Here is a 21,760-nt window from a genome sequence, read left to right as displayed (position 1 = left end):
TAGTAGTTGTAGGTGTACTATTTTTCTTTGGTTTTTAAAAGTTCCTTAAAATTTTCTCAAAATTTTATTTGTTTCTTATAGGGTAAGTCATGAAAAATGCAACCAATTCTGACAGCAGGCAATGTATCTAACATGCAATCCTAGGTGGGAAGCCATGCTTTCCAACCATAAATTAGCAATGAAGAATGTCTAGTCACCTCCCAGTCACTGGGCTGTCACATTAAGTTTATGTAGCAATGGATAAGGAGATGTACTTCAGCTTATACTTTTATTTCTAGATCAAAATGAATCCCAATGTCAGTATGGCAACCACTCCTCTGTTTGTGTCTACAGAGCTGAAGGTAACTTTACATTGTGGGATAATTAGAACCATGTGATGAGGAGCTAAGACTTCAGGCAAAGTACAATTCTAAGTAGACACTGATACCTGTTTTTGAAAGCCTGCCTATGCTTTTGCTGCTTCCAGAACTATCACCTCTTGTCAGGACTGAGATTCCGCTAAAGCTGCTGGCTTTGGTTACAGCGGGTTTCAGGTTTCGGAGGGAGCTGTCTGAATCTGTGCTGCTCCACGGTCGTGGCTCTGAGTATTTCAACTCATTTTCAGTGCTGCTCTGATGGCTGTTTGTTGATCGCCCTGAAGCATCTTTATTAACTCTGAAATTTAGAAATAAAACATTGAAAAGTTAATTGAGGGGGAGGGAGCAAGGGAGAGAAAAAAAACTAATTTTTTAAACATTGTCTGGAAAACATGTTTCTATACCTAAATATCTGGCGCCTCTGCTGGGTACCAAAAGTGTCCTCATCTTGGATTCTGTTGACATTTTAATAAAACATTTTAATTGTTATTAGCATAAATTGGATAATAAATGGAATAGATATTAATTTTTTCTTACCTTTTGTCAATAATGTAGTTTTCTTGGGAACATAGAGACTGGAAAGAAAAGGTAACAAGTTTGTCAAATTTACAATGTCATCTGTACACCTATGGTAACAATCAACAACAAAAGATCATATATAGTAACTTGAAGAGTATACTCCTAAAGGCTAGAGAGATGGCTTAGCTGCTAAAGGCCAGGTGTACAACTAAAAATATAAGAATATTCCTTACAAAGGATTCAATTTTTCATGGCTTGGAGATATTATGATTATTTTTAATAGACTTATCCTAGAAGTCAGGCAATTTTAGAATGAATTTGAAATTTCAATAGCCTTTAAAAAACGGATGACCTGTCTTATTAATTATATATTTAAGTTTGACAGATTCTAGCTAATTCATGAATATTTCATCAGTGGTGACTAAAGCTAATGAAGGGACTGGCAAGTTGGCAGGTAAAAGCACCTGATGCCAAGCCCAGAACCCTGAGTCCAAGCCCTATGATGCACATGGTAAAAGTTAGGAACCAACTTCTCAAAGTTGTCTTCTGACCTTTCTCAGACACATACATACATTCACAAATAATAAATGAGAAAACAAAAAATAAAGACTGATCTATCCACTGAACCACAAGTGAGTATTTCTATCTGTGGCAGTGGTAACAGAACATATGGATAAAGCAGGGAATAAACAGGCATTAAGGACTTATGGGCAGATTACGGCTGTGCCATCGATCTAAGTCAGGTAATGGTCACTTCTATATTTTATATATCAATGTTTCAATATCAATGTTTGTATTACTGCAACAGTCTTCTATAGAGTTTTGTAGTTACCAAATTTTGCCCTATCAACTCACTTTATAGAGCAGAAAGCAAAGCAAGCTCTCTACATTTCAATTCTCCCATCTTTCATGACTCCTTGATACCAGGGTCAGGAACACAACCATAACCAAGTGTTATGCTGGCTGTCATACCAGAGTCCCTTTTGACCACATACAAATACATGGCTCAAGATGCCTAAATATGGATTACATGGCCTTCTATAGTAAGACAAAACCAACCTGCACCTGAAGTTCAGCTACCTTACCAAAAGTTTAAGGCCAAGGCACCAAGTTCCTGAGTATTTCTCAGTCTAAAGCCCCCTTACTTTATGGCATTTGCTAGCTATGTTCTGACTACTCTAAAACATTGTTTTTTTTTTTGTTTGTTTGTTTTGTTTTTTGTTTTTTAAATTCATGTGGGCACTCTCCTGTGTCTTGTGATATTGGCAGGAAGGTTTTATTTTTATTTATTTTTTTGTAAAGATTCATTTATTTATATGAGTACACTGTAGCTATTTCAGACACACCGGAAGAGGGCATCAGATCTCATTACAGATGGTTGTGAGCCACCATGTGGTTGCTGGGAATTGAACTCAAGACCTCTGGAAGAGCAGTCAGTGCTCTTAACCACTGAGCCATCTCTCCAGCCGCCCCCCTTCACTTTTTATTGGATATTTTATTTATTTACATTTCAAATGTTATCCCCCTTCCCAGGTTCCCCTCCACAACTCCACTCCCCCCCTCAGTTGCCTTCCTCTATGAAGGTGCTCCACCATGTGCCCACCCACTCCTGCCTCAGCGCCCTAGCATTCAGTTATTTATACCTCAAGTTTTCCCTTCCCTGACAGCCTCTGCAAATACTGCTTGTCCGACTTGAACTTCCGGGCTCTCGGAAGCTTACTCTCCCATGCCCTTTCTAGTTAGTTTGTAGTGCTTCTCTCTCTGCTGTAACTCTATTACACCTTCACAGTCTCTGTGATTCACAGAACAACTAGTCAATGACAATATGCCATCTAGCTTATAAAACACTGAAGGAAACATTTCTCTAATATAGATTCTGAGTTCAGCAGACCTGGATTTAAAGTCCTTCTCAGCCATTTTCTAGGTCTATTTACTCTAGCTACTTCGCATAGCTTTCTAGTGCCTCAGTTTTCTTATCTGTGAAATATAAATATGATCACACTGACCAGAAAGGGTCATTTAGTAGATTATGGCGGTCCCTGTATATAGTCTTTAGTGTCCAGCATAGATAGCACTTATAATAATGCCCAATATTATTTATTACACAGTGTAAATTCTTAACCAATGGTCTAAATTTTGATATTATTTACTGTTTTGTTTTGCTTTCAAAAAAGGGAACACCTCTTTCTGTGTTAAAAGAATCATACATTATATTCATTTGCATTATAACCTTGAGAAGTACTAAGTGCTGCGAAGAACAGGTGTATTACCAATGTTGGTAAAGCCAAATATACATAAAATAACTAGTCATGCAGATGTCTCTAAATATCACCACTTATAAAGCAGATAATGACAATCTAAAAGAGCAACTATATGATACAAGTTACTAAGTTCACTACAAAGTAAAATTTAAATTAACAATGTTATAAAAACCCTGCATGTCACAAGCTTTAAAAAGGTTACACACATAGCATGTATGTGTCTGATTCCTTTGGTCCATCCACCTGTGTTCAATTTTGGTAAAACTTCACTCTCTTGTTCCAATGTACTACCAAATTCAGGTGAACAAAACACCTACTTCAAAAACATGACCTGCTGTGTATGGACCAATGTGGTTAACAATAACACAGGCTAGAGTACAGAACACACGAAGTCCTAAGGGTAAGTTGGCACATACATCTTGGGAAAATATTCGGTCTCTAGCTCTCTGGTATTCTTCTTCTCTTTCTTCTATGGATTTGCTTCTTCTGTCATCCTTTAAACGTATTCTCATCTAAAGAGGGAACAACAATTGATTATTAGGAAAATGAACTATTGGTACAGTTAAAGCTTGCACTTAAAATAATGTTTCATCTTTCTCAAGATTACCTGGCTATCATCTTTGTCAAAGCTAGAGTTATCCCTCTTAAGGATGTAACGCTTCTGAAAGTCTTCACCTCTATCATCCTTAATATGTTCATTAAATTTCTGATCAGGTCTAAAAAAAAAAAAGGAAAGAAGACAAAGGAACAACACATTTAGTGTAAAAGTGAAAATATATGCAAGGTAATAAAAGTATTAATTTATCAGTGCTGCTTAAGACACACCACCATTCTCTCACTTTCTCATTCAGAAACGCTATTCTACAAAGGCCTTATTAAAAATAGCATAGGCTTTTGACATCAGACTGTTTGGGTAGAAGTCTAGCTTTTTAACAACATACTGGCCTTAACAATATACATAAGTAATTTCTTTCTTCCTATTTTATCACATGAGATGGAAATTATATACTTTATCTACCCAGTAGGGTTTTTCTAAAGATGAAATGAAGCGGTGATCTAAGAGTCCTCAGTAGACATCTGTCAGTGTAGGAAACCCTGAGGAAACTGAACTCCAAGTGGCTAAAGCACCTGTGAAAAGTCAAGATGGAAGCACAAGGCTAAGCCACAGCTGGAGCCCAGGGCAGTCTTCTGTAAGGCTACCCCTTATCTGTTACAGGGACCATGAAAAGGGTAAGTACTGCATCACATAGTCATCATGCCTTAAAATGGCAGCAAGCAAGTCACATTCCACTAACTTCAAGTTTAGAAAATAACCTCTTATGCAGAGGTTAGCACTGGGATCTAGAGCAATGACTGTGGAGGTTAGTATATATTCTGCAGCACACTGGGGTTTTTGTTTTTTGTTTTTTTTCAGATTAGAAATGTTCCAAGTTTCACTAAGACCTACAATCAGATAGATGATTAAGGGCTGTAGACATTAAACTTATGTAAAAATGACCTCCAACAATATATTATCAACTCCAATAAGTCAATTCAATCAATATTCTGTGACGTATTACCATTTTACATTGGAATTACTCCTTTGAAATATATAACATTTAATACATCTAAAGAAAGTCTAATAGATTCTCTATAAAGTATATTTATATGTATACATATAAGCAATACTAGAATACCATGAACAAAATTTCAGTTCTTTGAGACAGTGTCTCACTGTGTAGCTCTGGCTAGCCCAGTACTTGCTCTGTAGACCAGGCTGGCCTTTTGCCCTTTAACTAAGAGGCTGCCTGCCTCTGTACCTGAGTGCTGGGATTAAAGGTGTGCAATACTATGCCTTGCAAGAAATTTTATTCATAAACCCAAGAATGACATTTCAGCAAACCAAGACTAAATATTTCATCATAAATAGAATCTAAACAACATGGATAAATACTTGTTCCAATCTAGTGAATAATTTTTTTTTCCTTTTGCAATAGGGTCTCATTGTGTAACACTGGCTGGTCTGAAACTTGCTATGTAGACCAGGCTGGTATCAAGCACAGAGATTCCTACTGCGTCTACCCACTAAGTCCTAGGATTAAACAGTATGTGCCACCACTCATCTCAATGATAGAAGTTACTAAAACACTGGAGCTGACTCCTGTAAGTTATACAAAAGATTTAAAGATGAAAATTATCTAAGCGAGATGAAGAAACTTGTACTGTAAAATGATGAATGAAACAGAGCAGATACTTTAAAAAAAAGGGGTGGGGGGAAACTGTGTCAAAGTAAAGGAGGAGAGAAGAGCACAATGCTTCATGACCAAAATGATGAGAAGTCTGCTTTCCTTGGGAGTTTGAAAGGTTTTATGTTTAGAACTGACCACGACAGTCTGCCACTTGTCACAGGATTGCTTCATTTACTTTTATTACCTGTAGTTGTAGCTATGTGAGATACTCTTGCTCTATAAGTGAACTCTACAGTTTAACCAAGGCCCTGGCAACTTTTCTAAGAACAGCTGGATTCCCACACAAAGTAATATTGGCAGGCATTTCAGCTAACCTTAAGACTGTCTTACCTCTTTCTTTTAAAGATGCCTGAATATACTGCCCTGCAATCGGCAACTTCCCGCTCCATTGAGACACCCCAGTGGACACTCGGTTGTTGACATCCACAACACCACTGGTTCAAGGCTGGAGCGGGTAATCTCCCTATGAGGAAAAGGTAAGTTTGTTTTTATTCAGTGTGGAGCAGATCTCTAAGGTTTTCTGATTTGCATATCCCAGAAGATATTAAGAATACAGTGTAACTCCAATGATCTGAAACAATTATAATTACATTAACCCATAATTTTTAAATGTCTCTGCTTAACTAAATTTTGACTACCTTTACAAACAGAACCCTTAAACTTTTCTGATATCATTGACAGAATTCAAATAACTGAGGTTACACTGTATTGAAAACCTTAGAGAGTTGTCAGTCAAAATGTTAGTCAAAATGCCTGCTAATGTTCATGTGTTTGGGCATCCAGCAGCTGTGAGTAATGTTGAAAGGTACTGGTTAAAGTGAGTACTGTTCTAGCCACTTTCAGTTTCGCCTACATCTTACTGGACAATATCCTATCCTACTTCCGTCATTATAGAGTTAGCTGAGAGAGGATTGACAAAAGATGCTTTTATAAGACTAATGAATAGACATGATGAAAATAAATCAGGTTTATATTTTCTAGTAGTTTATATTTTTTAATAATTATCAGAGATTTGTGAGAAATTTCTGTCAAAGGCACCTTATTAATTTTAGTTGTAAGAATAGTTATTTAAATTATGAAACACACCTATTTGGTTGACAAAGAGACTGTCTGAAATGGAAGAGCCTCAATTTTGCTTCAGCAAGCGATATGGCAGCTATACGAGCAAAGGCCATGATTACTGACAGGACAGATGAATTAAATATAACTATGTAGAATGAATGATACATGATACACAGACAAGACTCCGAGGCAAGCCTGACCTCAAGAAAGCAGGAAAACAATCAAGTGAAGAACATTATCTGTAGCACTTGAAACTGACATTACTTATTGCCTTAGGTTCTTTTCTACCATAAATGAAAATGACACAGAGAACACTTTTGCACCATGTGTGGTGGCACAGGCCTATAATCCCAGTCTCCAGGACAGTTATAATTCAAGGGATTGAGCACAGGTCCTTGAGCATTGCTAGACAAGTGTTATAGCACTGAGCTACATGCTCAGCTTTTAAACGCAATTGCTCTTAAAACAAAGGGTTCCTTCTAAGCATTAAACATTTTCCTCAACAAATCAGATACTGTCCAAGAAAGGAACACAGCAGTAAGGAAGTTACTAATACTAACCAGGAGTTCCAGTTTCTTCAGATTTGAGGTAGAAAAAGAAAGACAGACAGATAGAGAGACACACACAAACAAAACAGGATTTTGAAAATAATAATAAAGTAGTTGACTGAATGTGAAAGAGTGTCAAAACGTGTTTACTGCTTCTTTTTAAAAATTATTTAAACAAATTCCCTGAAGGTGGTCACAGATACCTAAATAATTTTAAAATTTCATTAAGAGTGGTTGTCAAACATGGCTGACAGCATGTTCTCCAAGATGCTGTTGCCATTCCTCAAACAAATCTTTCTTTATCTGAATCCAGGTCTGCATTTTTGCTCCTAATGAGATAAATGCACTTTTTGTCTCTATCGAATGAAGTTATCAGGCAAATTACTGTAGATGCCAAGGTGCTGTAGGAAGGCAAGTTATTAGTCCACAGACAACGTAACTCTGTCCACTTACATTCTTGTGTTGCTAGTTTTGTTCACTATGACAGACTTCCCACTCTGATCAACATTATGGTCTAATCCAAAGTAGGCAGCCACTCTGTGTAACAGCATCCTGTGGTAAGATGTCATTGGGGGAAACTTCTTACGTGGGGACCTGAAAGGAAAACAATTGCCAATTTATTAAGTCAAGGATAATTACAACGACAATCTCCTTTCTTGTTAAATGTGAGAACTTACTCATTATTACCAATGAAATCTAAAATTTCTTGTTCCAATTTCAGCAGCATCATTCTGTCCCTGAAAGAAAGTATGAAGACTCTTACATGTAAAACTTAGCATTGAAGTGCAATCCTAAATGTTAACAGGTTATGGGTTTATATAGCTAATTACCTCCATGAACACAACACATTCAGATATACCATACATACACTCAATGCTAGAGTATTTTATAAGAGAATGAAAGATCATTCTTTTCCAGTATAAATAGTCCAAATATTTTATCTTGAGCTCCACAGAAACAGTGTTCTAAAGAACACGAGACCCTATAAACAGTAATAAGTAATATTTCTAAGGAAATCCAATGCACTTACTCCTCAGCTGTTACTATCAGATTGAGAAAATTTCTCATAAAATGAAAATGAAGCAAAGACATTCACTAGCTATTGAATCAGTACTCAAATAAGTACTGGCATGTGCTCCTTTGGATACCTAGGCTCCTATCCAGGGCACTGAGGCCATAACAAGTCAACTGAATCATTCCTTTTGGTTCTTATACACTGAGAATATGGCTCTAGGGTTTTTCTCTACTCACTGTAGATTTCCTGTTCACCTGGGAAACAAAACAAAAGCCTCACAAAATCTTAAAGCTAGAAATAGTGTCACAGGTTGTTTTGTAAAGATATTAAATTCAAAAAAGCAAGGCCCAAGGAATTCTCTAAGATGAATACTACAGAACACAGCCTCCTAAATTTACACAAGAACTGGTAGCCTCTTTTTGGGTCACCTGAAAGCCTATGCACCAATATTGAGTTTGATCCTCCCATAAATCGCAAAAGAAGTCTCATAAAACAGAATAAAAACTTTAATCTATTCAACTATTTAACTACTTATAATATGTACAAAAAGAGAAACTATGCTTACAAAAGATTTCAAATCCAAAATTTTGTACATTTTAATGCAAATTCTAGTAATATCCAATTCTAGCCTCTGACCTGATTCTTTTTTGCTGTTTCTCATCTCACCAAATGGGACATCTGCTTATTTACAGTGGTATGACAGACTGAGAATTTTAGCTGACTACATCCTATGTGTTTGTGTGGGATGGAGGAGGCATGAAAGAGAGAATGTATACTATTCATGTTGATGTACATATATATACACATGGAGGTCCAAGCTGGGTTGTCTTTTGACGATTTTCTAACCCTTTTTTTTTTTTTTGGAGACAGGGTCTTTCACTGAACCTGAAGCTCTGATTTGCTTGGCTGGCTAGTGAGCCGTTAAGATTTACATCTAAATGTAGGTGATCATGTTTGTCTGTCAAGTACTTTACCAACTGAGCCATCTCTTCAGTTCCATTTGTTTCTCCTACTGATTTCTTATTTTTTTTTTTTTCCCTTCTTTTAAAGACAAGGTCCTATTGACTTGTCCAGGCTGGCCTTGAACTCAAGTTGTGATCCAGAAAATGCTTGAAGGCAGTTCGAGGCTAGGTTTTGGGCTGCAGCCTCTGTGAGGGCGGCCGGAGCGGCTGTCTCAGTTAAGATGAGGCTCTTGCTGCTTCTGCTGGTGGCGGCGTCGGCGGTGGTCCGCAGCGAGGCCTCTGCCAACCTGGGTGGCGTGCCCAGCAAGAGATTAAAGATGCAGTACGCCACGAGGCCACTGCTCAAGTTCCAGATTTGTGTATCCTGAGGGTACAGGTGGGTGTTTGAGGAGTACATGCGGGTTATTAGCCAGCGGTATCCAGACATCCGCATTGAAGGGAAGAACTATCTTCCTCAACCAATTTATAGACACATAGCATCTTTCCTGTCAGTCTTCAAACTAGTATTAATAGGCTTAATAATTGTTGGCAAAGATCCTTTTGCTTTTTTCGGCATGCAAGCTCCTAGCATCTGGCAGTGGGGCCAAGAAAATAAGGTTTATGCATTTATGATGGTTTTCTTTTTGAGCAACACGATTGAGAACCAGTGTATGTCAACAGGTGCATTTGAGATAACTTTAAATGATGTGCCAGTGTGGTCTAAGCTGGAAATTCCACATAGTTGACTAGGTCTTAAAACCTTGCTAATATGGTTGCCTACCACTTCAGTCTCCACATTCTGCAGAGCTTAACACTGGAGGGGCCTTTCTTCAAGTAGTGGACATTCCATTTGTGTTAGCTTTATGGCACATAGACAGACGTTCATAATTTCAGCCATGTGTACTTGACAGGTCGAACTATGAAGAACCCAATGTCAAATCCAACTTTCTCCGTGTTTGCCTTAGGTTGAATTTGTCTCCAAGTTAGTAGCTTTTACTGGCTTAGACATTCACACTCATCTCTTTTGTTTTATGCTTAGTCATATTTAAATCCAGAGTTTAATAGTCTACTAGACAGATAAATGAGGTGCATGAAAATAGAAATATATAAGGAAAAGAAGAAGATAAACTATTTATAACTTTATTATATTACTAACATTTCAAAATTTATTAGTTGCTTATAAATTGTATAGTTACAAAATGTCCGTGCTCTGTTAATCAGATGATCGTGGATGTATCACAGGCCGGCTAGTTTTACTGGAGTTTTCAACACAGTTGCCATTGTGGAAGGATTTTTGTACAAATAAAAAGTCGGTAAGACATGGCTTTACACCTCAGCGTGTCGGATATGGACACATGCTCTGAGAATGTGAACGGCATGGCCGCGCACTAGCATTAGTGATTAGGTGCTCAGCCAGCAGAGCTGTGTGAAACGGAGTGAGATCCAGTCACGGTTCATTCTTAATTCAGAGGTTTAGTAGTTTGGAATTTTGGTTGACTGGCACATTTTATCATTGTCATAACTTAAATAATTTCAGTTAAAATTTCTTAAACATGATTTGATATTCTAGGGCTTTTCTTTTTTTTTAAAAAAATGAGAGGAGGTAAAGAATTGTAAAGATTTGGGACTTCTTTGTGGCATTGTGAAAATAAATAAGCCAATGTGAAAGGAAAAAAAAAAAAAAAGAAGAAAATGCTTGAATTTCTGATTCTTCTGCCTCAGTCCCTGTTAAGTAGCTGATATTACAGACCGGCACCATTAGGCCCATATATTTTTTTGTTGTTTTGTTTTTAGAGTCTTGTTTTGTAATCCAGTCTACCTTCAAATTTTAGAGTCTCTTGCTCCTCTCACATGAATTCTGGGATTACAGGTACACACAACTGCGTCCTGCACCATCTCCTATGTAATTCTCCTCCTAGGTTAATTACTGCTGACAATTTTGTCTACCTTCTGCAGTTCCACAGCCACACTCCAGGATCTAAGCAATCAGGATTTCAATATTTTCTTTGTTCTGGTCTACCCTGTTCTATGTGGAGCACGCATAACAGTCTTTAAGAATACTAGGTAACCACTGCATTTCTTAGGTTTAATCTGTCAGAGGTTTGCCATTGCTCTTAGAATTAAAATTTTGTAAAATGCCTACAAAATAAACATGGGCCAGGTTTCATTTCCTGAGGAACTCACAAAATACGCATTATTCTAGATTACCTCTGTTCTACCTTGCTCCTAAGTACCTCTCGTTTTTTAAGTTGTTTGCCCAGAACATTTTTTATATTCTCTTAAATTCTTCTTTTGTTTAGTTATATACATATAGATTACATATAGTATATAAGTTCATAAGAGCTATGTTTTACAGAAAATAAACCTATTTCACATAAAGTATTTACATACCTTCTTCCACTAAATTTGGGGGTAAGGACAGAGGAGTTTTTTTCTTTCATAGAAATCACCTCATGAAACAAACTCATTTGCTTAACAATTAGATTTCTTTCTTTCTTTTTTAAGATTTATTTATTTATTATATATAAGTACACTGTAGCTGTCTTCAGACACACCAGAAGAGGGCATCAGATCCCATTACAGGTAGTTATGAGCCACAATGTGGGTGCTGGAATTTGAACTCAGGACCTCTGGAAGAGCAGTCAAGTGCTCTTAACCGCTGAGCCATCTCTCTAGCCCTAGATACTTTTCTTAATAAAAGAAAAACTAGGATTATTTATTTTATTGAGTGTTTTGCATGTATATCTGTGCACCTTGTGTATGTCTGGTACCTGTGGAGGACAGAAGTCATCAAATCCCATGGAATCGGATGTACGGGAAGGTTTGTTCTTAGGTGCTGAGTCATCTCATCTTTTCAGCCCCTACATCCTCTTTTTCACCTGAACTTTTGAGGTCAAATTACTTTGAGATGATTTGATTTTCAGTAATTTTTCCATTTTTACAAACTGTGTTACTAAAACTAGATAAAAATTATGAAGCAGCAGTTTGCTTAATAGAGTTCACAGTGCAGTTAAACTAGTTTTCTGTATATGAAATAAGCAGCCGATTGAAGACATTTAAAGTCAGGTTTTTCTCCCCTAAGCTGGTAACCTATGAATTGCAGATAATACTTGTATCATTATCATCTCTATCCATTATGTTAAATTAACTTTCTGCAATACTGGTAGAATGTACTAGAAAAATAAAAAACAACAACTTTCCTAAGGTCTTAGTTTACTCATTCTGCTTTCTATTCACTGTAGTAGTTCAAGATCCTAATATTTAAAATCTCGATATAAATAAAGTTATAAGTATTTTGGTACTGGATATAAGCTAAAAAAATAAACAAATATATGTAATCATTAAAGCCATAAAAACAAGGATTTCTATCAAAATAACATGAAACCACTTAGTTAAATGAAGGAGCAATAATCTGTGGGTTTGCAATGTTCTAGTCATTGTAATAAGAATAACTGTAGAGATAATATGGCAAATTCAACAAACAGAAAACAAAAGTGGTCCCTCTGGTTGTCCACAACTCAACCTGGTTGGACACACACACACACACACACACACACACACACACACACACAGATTTTTATTTTACATGTGTACGTGTGTGTGTGTGTGTGTGTGTGTGTGTACCCATGGAGGTCATAAGAGGATGTGGTATCCCCAGGACCTGGAGTTACAGGCATTTGTGAGCTGCTTGACACTGAACTTGGCTTCTCTAGAATAGGAGCAAGTGCTCTGAACAGCTGAGCATTCCCTAGCCCCTCCCTCTGGTTTTTACAGCAGCTAAACAAACTTCTTTACAATACTTGTTATACTTTAATTTAGTTTGTATCTCTAGCAGAGATAGTGAATACCATATGTCTTCCTCAGATTTACATATAATGTCAGTAAGTTTTGGTTCAATGAACTAATAAAATATCTTTCTACTGAGACTCAGAAATGAATTTAAAACAGGAGGTAGTCATGCAGAGCAGCCTGTCTTCTTGCTCACTTCATACTTATGGTCCTTCAGGACCCACCACTGCAATGAGACCACTCCTGAAAGTTGTTGTTATTTAATTTTTTTTTGAGATTGTAATATAAGTACATCACTTCCCCCTTCCCTTTACTCCGTCCAAACTTTCTCATACACTTATTCTTATTTTCTTTCAAATATGTAGCAAAAGAGACCATTTTTAATTTTGGTGGAATTCCTTCAGAGCTAAGTCAAGAATAGTAGACATAGCAAATCTTGAATAAGAACAAAAGCTGACAATAATGCTGGGGCAAATCTCAACAAAATTCCTGGAGAGACAAAAGTATGACTCACATTATTTCCCAGGCACTCCTTCTTAGAGACAGTCTTACCTTATTAGGATTACTGTTACCTAACTACCACACTGGAAAGCTCGTAACTAGAAGAAAGGATCTCATCCATGAGAAATTTCAACCCATGAAAGTGCTGGTGAGGTGTATTGTGGATAACCTCACAAGACCCCGCCAGAAAGTTTAAAACGAATCACCTCCTCTTCTGGGCAAAATGGATTTCACAATTCAAGTACTGACTCAAATGAGCTCTAGAAAGCTTTTGGTCAGAAGTTTCTACACTAAAGAAAGAAAAAGATTTACTTACACTGAGGGAGGAGATATGGTTCTTAAGATGGGAGTGTGTTATGGAAAAATATCCATGATTAAACCTATCTCTAAATCCCAATTTAGACTCTATAGATCTTGCTGAATTTATATTCCTAAAAACGCCTAAATAGGAATGATTTTCATACCATGACAACATGTATAATGCAAAGACAAATACATCTGTATTTAGTACAGGGATATCTTAATGCTAAAAAACTAAAGGTTACTGAAATATTCTTTCTAGCTGCAATCTTAATATTCAAACTCAGTAATAAAAAACATACATAGCAAGATTATGGTACTTTAGACACAATGTAAACCTTAGAAATTTAATTTTTACCTGGGATTGTTTTTTAATGTATTTACTAAAAATTCATGTAGATCTATGCCAGTTGAATCAGTGTATTCTTGACTGGAATCTAAAAAACAACAACACAAAAACCCAGTATAAAGTTGTTTGAACATAAATTCCTTTCCCTGTTGTACATTATGTATATTTTAAGTAAAATGAAATGTCCCATGAAGAAAAAAGACATAAATCAGGAAAATGGATTTTATGATGAAGGAAGAAGAACATTATATTTCAATGTGTATATATTTTTCATGACATGGGCTATTATAACTGCATGTACATATACACTCTAAAACATGTCTTTATGTCAGAATAAATTTATACTGAATTTTTAGATTCATTAGATCCACATGTACTCATCACCTTCTTAAGCTCAAACATGATACTTTAGATAAAAAATGAATTTTAATAGTTATTTCTAACTATAGCAAATGTGAACAGTCTAGTTCACATGAACGTATTAAAATAAAACAGTAATTTTGAAGGTAAAAATTTTATTTCTAAAATTATTAGTCTTGAAAATGTTACAAAGCTTTGCTTTCAAAGATTTCTCAAATACTAATGTCTATTTAGTCCCTTTATCCTTACAATACTGGTCAAATTAACAGGCCATAAATAGAGCATTTTTATTGAACTCAAATGTTCAATAGTAAGAGCCTTAAAACTTTTTGTGAAGACAAACATTCTAGGGCTTCCAGCTATATTCTTAACATGGAACCTGTTTTCTATATTGATAAAGAACCAGTGAGCAGTGATAGACTTTCTGGAGCCAATAACCACGATTTTGGCACTTGGATATGAGGGAAATCAATAAGAACTTTTATGATCATTTTCCTTAGTAACTCAGATTTATGTTACAATTTTGGTTGGAAAAATCTCAGCATTCTATATACGTAACCATGATATAGCAGATGAGTAAAAATTACATTATCCCTCCAGTCTACTGTATCATTTTCAATACAGATGTGACATGTGTTGTTCAAAGGGTAAAAAATTATTGATAAAGAAAATAAATTCTTATCTAAAAAATAAAAATAAATTACTAACCTCTTGATAACATTTTTCTGGGTAACTTATCACTGGCTTTTTCTTTATCTGTTTCATCTTTTGAGGGCTTTTCCTCTTTTTCAAATGATTGTGTTAACTGTATCTGAATTTTCTCCTGTTGGAAGGAAAAATTAGTTACTCAATGATAATAAAAGCTGATTCAATATTTAGTATTGGCACTTCCTAAGTAATTCAAAACTGGATGAAGGACTAAAAGGAGAAGAGATTTTCATTTAATCCAATTAAGGATTCTAAATTAGAAAGAAACTTAAGCCAGGTGTGATAGTACAGGCCTTTAATACCAACACTCACAGGCAGAGACAGGTGAAGAATCTGAGTGCAGAAACTTCAAGGCCAGCCTGTTCTACATAGTCAAACCCCATCTCAAAATGAACAAACAAACAAAGAAAACTTAAAATGTCTTGAGGAAAAAAAAAAAAAAAGCTTAAAACAGTATGTTCAGCTAGGCATGGTGGCACACACCTTTAACTAAACCCAGCAATCAGGAAGCAGAGGCAGGTGAATCTCTGAACTTTAGACCAGTCTGGTCTACATACAGTCCACCCAGGAACATAAGGAGATGCTGTCTCAAAACCAAAACCAAAACTACACCTAATATGTTTGTTTGAATTTATCATCAAGTAAAGCATATCTTCAAAACTGTTTTGGAGGATATAAATTTTTCCTCTTAGAGTTAAAAAAATTTATATATGTGAGTACACTGTTACTGTCTTCAGACACACCAGAAGAGGGCATCAGATCTCATTACAGATGGTTGTGAGCCACCATGTGGTTGCTGGGAATTGAACTCAGGACCTCTGGAAGAGCAGTCAGTGCTCTTAACCGCTGAGCCATCATCATCTCTCCAACCCCTCCTGTTACAGTCTAAGTGCATTTGTTTAGAAACACTCTAGAAGTCTGAACTCAGTTCTTCTTCACTTACTGTTCCAGTGGAGATACCAGTCATGACAACAGAAATGTGTTAGAATCAGGAAAACAACTAACAAAATTCAGTTTCTTTTTGAGATAGAGTCTAATGTATCCTAGGCTAGCTTTGAACTTGCTATATAGAAGAAAATGATTCTAAACATCTAACCTTGCCTCCATCTCCCAAGTGCTGGGATCACAAGTCTGCAATACTATACCTGATCCATGTGGTAGGAAGGATGAAACCCAGGGGTCTGTGCATGCTACAAGCACTCTATTGGCTGAGCTACATGCCTGGCCTGAACTTAAGTTTCTTGAGTATCCCATATAAGCATACTCCCTTTATTTTCTCGCAATACAAATAAAATATAAGTAGAAAAATGTTCAAAATCATGGCACCTGTTTCCTTACTCAAGAGTTATATATCACCGTGGCTCCTTCAATCACCACAGTAATATATAAAGTTGCTTAAGAAAGGTATCAAGTAAGTTTGTTTCTTCCTGATATAGAAGAACTATAAATTAGCCATCACGCCCAAGACCAAAACGGAGGATAGATAATCTTATGTTGAAAATAATATCATTTATATTAAAGCAATTTTAGAACCAGCATAGATTACTAGAAAATTAATTTATATATCCTGAAAGGCAAAGATCATATCAAGCTGTTTATTCAGGCAAAATTACAAGAAATATACAATAAACTTTAGGCCATTTAAACTAAAGATCAAAGTGTGGCCTATTTTTAGACTAAATTAGACTTTTGTTCATTACATAGCTTTTCTGGATAGTGGTTGGTAACCAGAGAATACAAATGCCAGGATTCCCAAACTTACTGCCAGCATAAGTTCTCTTAACTCTCCACCAACTTAAAACAATGGTCAGCAGAATTTCTGCTACATAGATAAAACAGTAAGATAATTAGCTGCTTTTTTAAAAATTCCATTGCATCTGAGTTGAAATTTCAGGGGTGGGGATATTGCTCAGTGGCATAATCATGCTCATACACCTTCAACCCTGACCATGGACTTCTCTACTAGGACTTTCTGTCTTCTGTGCTGCTTACCAAACATGGTAGTACTTACCAACCAGTATGTCATATTTCTGACTAAGCTGTTTCTGTTTCTAATTCATCCCATAGTTTTCAGATGTTTGTAAGTGACAATAGCATTAATTTTTAGTTCTCTTTCTTTGTAGCTTCTTACAACTCAAGTAGAAAGCCCATTGATAAAATCCATGTATCAGGAAAGACTCCACATTGAATTTTTAGACCTTGACTAAAAGGTACTTTCAATGACTAGTAGACTTAATGTCTAAATTCTTTCCTCTGAGACATAGGTATTAGTAGACATTAAATTATTTGATTAAGAGAAACTATATTTTAAAATGCTAGTAGAGAAGGCTGGTGACTGGTGTCTTTGTCATCTGCAGACCTTGTTTCCAGGACTTGAATAAAGAAAACCCATTCTGAATGCTGCAGGTTACAATGTTAACCTATCAATAACTGGAACACTGACACAGGAAGCCCAATTCCTTACCCATTACTATGAAAATTATAATATTTGTGATCAAGGTCATTTCCCTATTACAAACTCTTATCTCACACAAGTGACAACTCTCTTAAAACTGCCTCTTAACCTTTTTTATAACGAGTTTTACACCATATTAATTCATCAAAAATTAACATACCAAGCAGAAAAGTTGATTTATGTTTAAGAGGAAAACAGAAAACAACACAGTAAGTGGGGTAACTGAATTCTGACATAGCATCTTATTTAGCTGGTATAACTCCTCTTAAATTGTAAGTACATAATCTGTGATTAATACACACAAACACACGCACGAACACAGAGAGACCTGACATGTCTCATAGTAAATATTTTTTTAGAGAATTCCTACTTCATAGGGCGTGTGTGTGTGTGTGTGTGTGTGTGTGTGTGTGTGTGTGTAATATATCATAAGGCATCTCCCACCGCCCCCAACATTTTCTCATATAAGATAAAATGAGCGAAGAGTGACAGGAACCATGGCAGCTTTCCTCAGAAGAGACACGTCTCTCCGTGCCGATACACTCTCGGATGGCCATTTCCTCAACCTCACTGGATCATGAGTGGCGAGCTTGGGAGAGTACAGCATTTTACCAAGAAAATGAAGAGATGAATTTTCCAACACACACTATGAACAACCATATTCTTAATTGTGACTTATAGAAGAAATTTCCAAACCAGACAGTGGTGGTGCACACCTTAAATCCTAGCACTCAGGAGACAGAGGTTAAGTGGATCATGGAGTTTGAGGCTAGCATGGTCTACAGAATGAGTTCCAAGACCACCAGGGCTACACAGAGAAACCCTGTCTTAAAAAACAACAATAAAAAAACAAAAAGAAACACTTAAAATATTTTCTTTTATTATTTATTTTTTATGTATCTTGCCTGCATGTGCACCTCTATACCACTTGCATGTTTAGTGTTGTGGGGACGAAGGATCAGAGTCCTTAAAATTGAGGTTAAGGATGGTTGTGAGCTATTACATAGGTGCTAGGAATCAAATCTAAATTCTTTTCCAGGAAAACCAGCTAGTCCTCTTAACTTCCGAGCCACCTCTCCAGCCCGTATGAAAACTTTTAAAAATTACTATGTCAAAAACACCAATTTTGTTTATTCCCCTTTCAGAATATACCATATTTCAATAGGCTTACTAAAAACCAGCTATGTAATGCTTACAAAGCAACCACACTCTATAAACAAAGTACCCAGGGGTTTATGCAATAATATGCTATACATCTTCAGAGTATTTTGACTGTGCTAGAAAAATAGTACTGCCAAATACATTTAATTAAAGACATACATATGTATATTTTACATAGGTCTGGGGGGCACACAAATACATTTTGGACACCTGAACTATCAAAAAAATTGTAAAGATTATCATTACTTACAATCTATTTAAAAAATTTCCCTTTCTTGCATCAGGGAAATAAACTGTAGTGATATATAAAAGTAGGACATATTATAAGCATGCTACAACTAACTTTATTATCTATACCTCCTGAATGGTATCACGTAAACCATGGAATAAAGAAGGAAGAAAGAAAAAAGTGTTTTTGAGACAGGGCTCACTATTTAGCTGTGGTTGGTCTGGACGTGCTAAGTAGACCAGGATGGCCTACTCAAGGAGATCCACTTGCCTCTGTTTCCATGACGCTGGAGTTAAAGGTGCGTCCTACCATTCCTCTGACAGTTGTAAATTTAAAGTAGATGTACAAGTACAACATGTCAGATTTTTCTTTTTAAAAATGTTTTGTCATGGTTTCTTAAATAAGTTCTCTCTCTCTCTCTCTCTCTCTCTCTCTCTCTCTCTCTCTCTCTCTCTCTCTCTCTCTCTCTCTCAAGAAACATTAAGTTCCCCAAACCCTTCTTATAAAGAGAAGGCACTCTATAAACTAAAAGCCCCAGTTACCATACTTATGACCATCAGCAGAGCTGAAGACACTGTTCACAGTACCAGATAAAGGCCATCGGCAGTCAAGACTAACAAAGAGCAAAGCCAAAGCATCAAAAGAACAGGACTCCAAGTCTGTTTGCCTGAGTCTTACTATCTCCTGTCCTGTAAGAGCAGACAGAGTTAGAAGTATCAACTACTAAAGATTCATGCAAAAGGGACACCGGCTTTAGAGTGCAGTCAGGCTAACTGAAAAATTAAGCAGAATTTGGGGTAGTTTCCAGAGAATCAACAAGAACAAAACAAATTTCCAAATCTTACAATTAAAAGGGGGAATTATATCATAATTATAGCCATGGAAAGTACTTTAATATTGAATACTTTTGAATAATAACTTATAACTTTCTTAAAAGTCACAATCCTTCTTCTGAATAGTAATTTATAACTTTCTTAAAGTTACATTTCTAGGTAACCATATAATCTCAAAAGTTTTTCCAAATGAAGAATCTCTACTGTAAGCCTCAGAAGTAAAAAGTTTTCCTAATTTATCTGGAATTTTCTTAACAAGTATTATCAAATCAGTTTCATCCACTAGAAATAAAAGAATATATATACACTCAATTTTCATTGAACCATGTCAGAGAATATCTCCAGTTCCACCAAGTCTTCAAGTAATTTGTGCTTTGCTTTGTTGTTTTTACCTGGGTCTCCTGTGATATCTCTGCTGCAGGGGGTGGTGGAGATTCTTCACACACTGCAAGGCTCCGAACTAGCTTTAACTTTGAGCTTGACTAAAGAGAAGTATTTAAAATTAACGCTACATTTCATAAATTAGGGGATACTCAAAAGCCCCCTAGGAGTGTCTAAATTTCTTTTTAGTTTTTGCCACACATTAAAAAAGTAGATGAAATGTATAAGTTAGATATGATTAAATACCACTAAAACCCCTTAAAATTTAAAACAGTCGAACTTTTAAAAATTATTGCAATAGCAAGAATGGGAATAATTCCAATTTCAAATTCAACAAATGGTGAGAAAGCGATTTTTCTTTATAGTTTAAAAAAAAAAAAAAGAACAACAAAAACTCTCCAAGGATAATTAAAAGCAATGCACAAAAGCGACTAGGCAAGACAAAGAAACAAAACCAAAAAATCCCAAATAAAACAAAAGAAGCTTTCTGCCCCCAAACAAAAGATGAAGAAAACTAAACTGAATGTAGTGCTGTATGAAAACAAGATTCACCAAGCATGAAGGAAGGCCTTGGCATGCCAGCACACCAAATAGTTACTATACCTTAGACCTTTTTCCTGTCTGTCCAAAGGACTGCGGGGGCCGCTGAATACACAATAAGAAAAATTTTATTAAATTTCACATTCAAACAGAAAATTTGCTTCTTAATTTATACACCTAAACCACAGATTGTGCCAAACGAGGAAAGCTAAGATGGTTTGGAGAAAGAGCACTGATCCTTCCAGAAGCACAGTTGGAAAGTTACTAAGTCCTTCTGTGGATTGGCATTTTTCTTTAAATCAGCAAATTTCTGTGTTAAATGAATGCAATATTTTATAACAATATTTTTTAAACCAATGTTGGAGGTGGGTAAACTGGAAATACCAAACCAATTTCAATTAGCTGAAGTAAAAAAAAAAATTCAACTTCTCTACAGAAAATATTTGATTAGTAGAGTCAGAGACTGCACTGCTTTCCTCTCACCTGCTAAGCATTTTCAGCACCAGCAGCTTTAGTAACGAACACTACTCACTAGGTCTCTGTAAGATCACAAAGCGGAATGATAGAAAGGCAGACGTCCAGTAAAAGTGTCTAGCACAACTGTGACCACTAGCCCCATTGCTGGATAACTCACAGAAGCAACTAGCTATTGTCTGAGCTTGAGCCTACAGTGAGTGCCTTTAAACTCAGAACAGATTTTAAACTCTCTCCTGTGTCCTTTCTGTCATTTCAAATCAAGCTCCTCATAAGGCAGGAGCCAGACATCTATTCTCATTAGCAGTAGGGAGTCAATTCAACAAACACAATACAATACTTAGGCTACAAAGCTTCCCACTTTAAGAAAAGGGAGAGAGAGATTATGTATCCCAACATCCCAAGACTTCTATGTAAAGCCAATAGAAACATCAGCAGGAGCACGGAAATGGTAAAACCTCTATTTTGAGTATTAATGCCTCCAATGATTAAAATACTATAATCTTAGGTTTTTGATTCTAGATTACTGAGTGAAAAATAAAACCTAAAAGACAGAGAAAGTCACAACCCCCCCACCCCCATTGCTTATGGAGTCAAAAATGGGCTGAATACATTTACACAGGGGAGCACTGCCTAAGAGGACTCTGTGCATGTTGGTAGATTAATTTCAATTTGTTCTTCTCTTCACCTTGGCTAACTGGGCATTTTACTTTCTGTAAGTCACATCTGAGAATCAGAAATAAAGAAGGC

General features: G+C 36.2%; 1 protein-coding gene and 1 pseudogene across 9 annotated transcripts in view; one reads left to right on the top strand and one right to left on the bottom strand.

Annotated features, from left to right (window-relative positions):
- The window catches only part of R3HDM1 (R3H domain containing 1), a 72,691-nt gene that overhangs the window by 42,583 nt on the left and 8,348 nt on the right, over positions 1-21,760 (bottom strand). For 3 of the 8 annotated variants that reach the window (XM_080917800.1, XM_080917802.1, XM_080917804.1), the window contains exons 3-13: positions 20,600-20,641; positions 20,008-20,097; positions 14,938-15,052; positions 13,879-13,957; positions 7,652-7,711; positions 7,428-7,568; positions 3,744-3,852; positions 3,553-3,648; positions 894-931; positions 761-811; positions 428-654 (exon numbers count right to left, since the gene is read on the bottom strand). In XM_080917800.1, coding sequence (XP_080773926.1) covers positions 428-654; positions 761-811; positions 894-931; positions 3,553-3,648; positions 3,744-3,852; positions 7,428-7,568; positions 7,652-7,711; positions 13,879-13,957; positions 14,938-15,052; positions 20,008-20,097; positions 20,600-20,641 — 1,048 coding nt within the window. Of the gene's footprint in view, positions 1-427; positions 655-760; positions 812-893; positions 932-3,552; positions 3,649-3,743; positions 3,853-5,694; positions 5,828-7,427; positions 7,569-7,651; positions 7,712-13,878; positions 13,958-14,937; positions 15,053-20,007; positions 20,098-20,599; positions 20,642-21,760 lie in introns of those variants that run through there. The other 5 variants (XM_080917801.1, XM_080917805.1, XM_080917803.1 and 2 more) reach the window with 3 other exon arrangements.
- On the top strand, positions 9,173-9,676 carry LOC308421660 (thioredoxin reductase-like selenoprotein T; annotated as a pseudogene). Its single transcript has one exon. The product of its transcript is annotated as a thioredoxin reductase-like selenoprotein T (transcript).

This window comes from Micromys minutus (assembly GCF_963924665.1).
Source record: "Micromys minutus genome assembly, chromosome: 6".
In the NCBI taxonomy this organism is placed as follows: Eukaryota; Metazoa; Chordata; class Mammalia; order Rodentia; family Muridae; genus Micromys; species Micromys minutus.
This window is presented reverse-complemented; position numbering and strand designations above follow the sequence as displayed.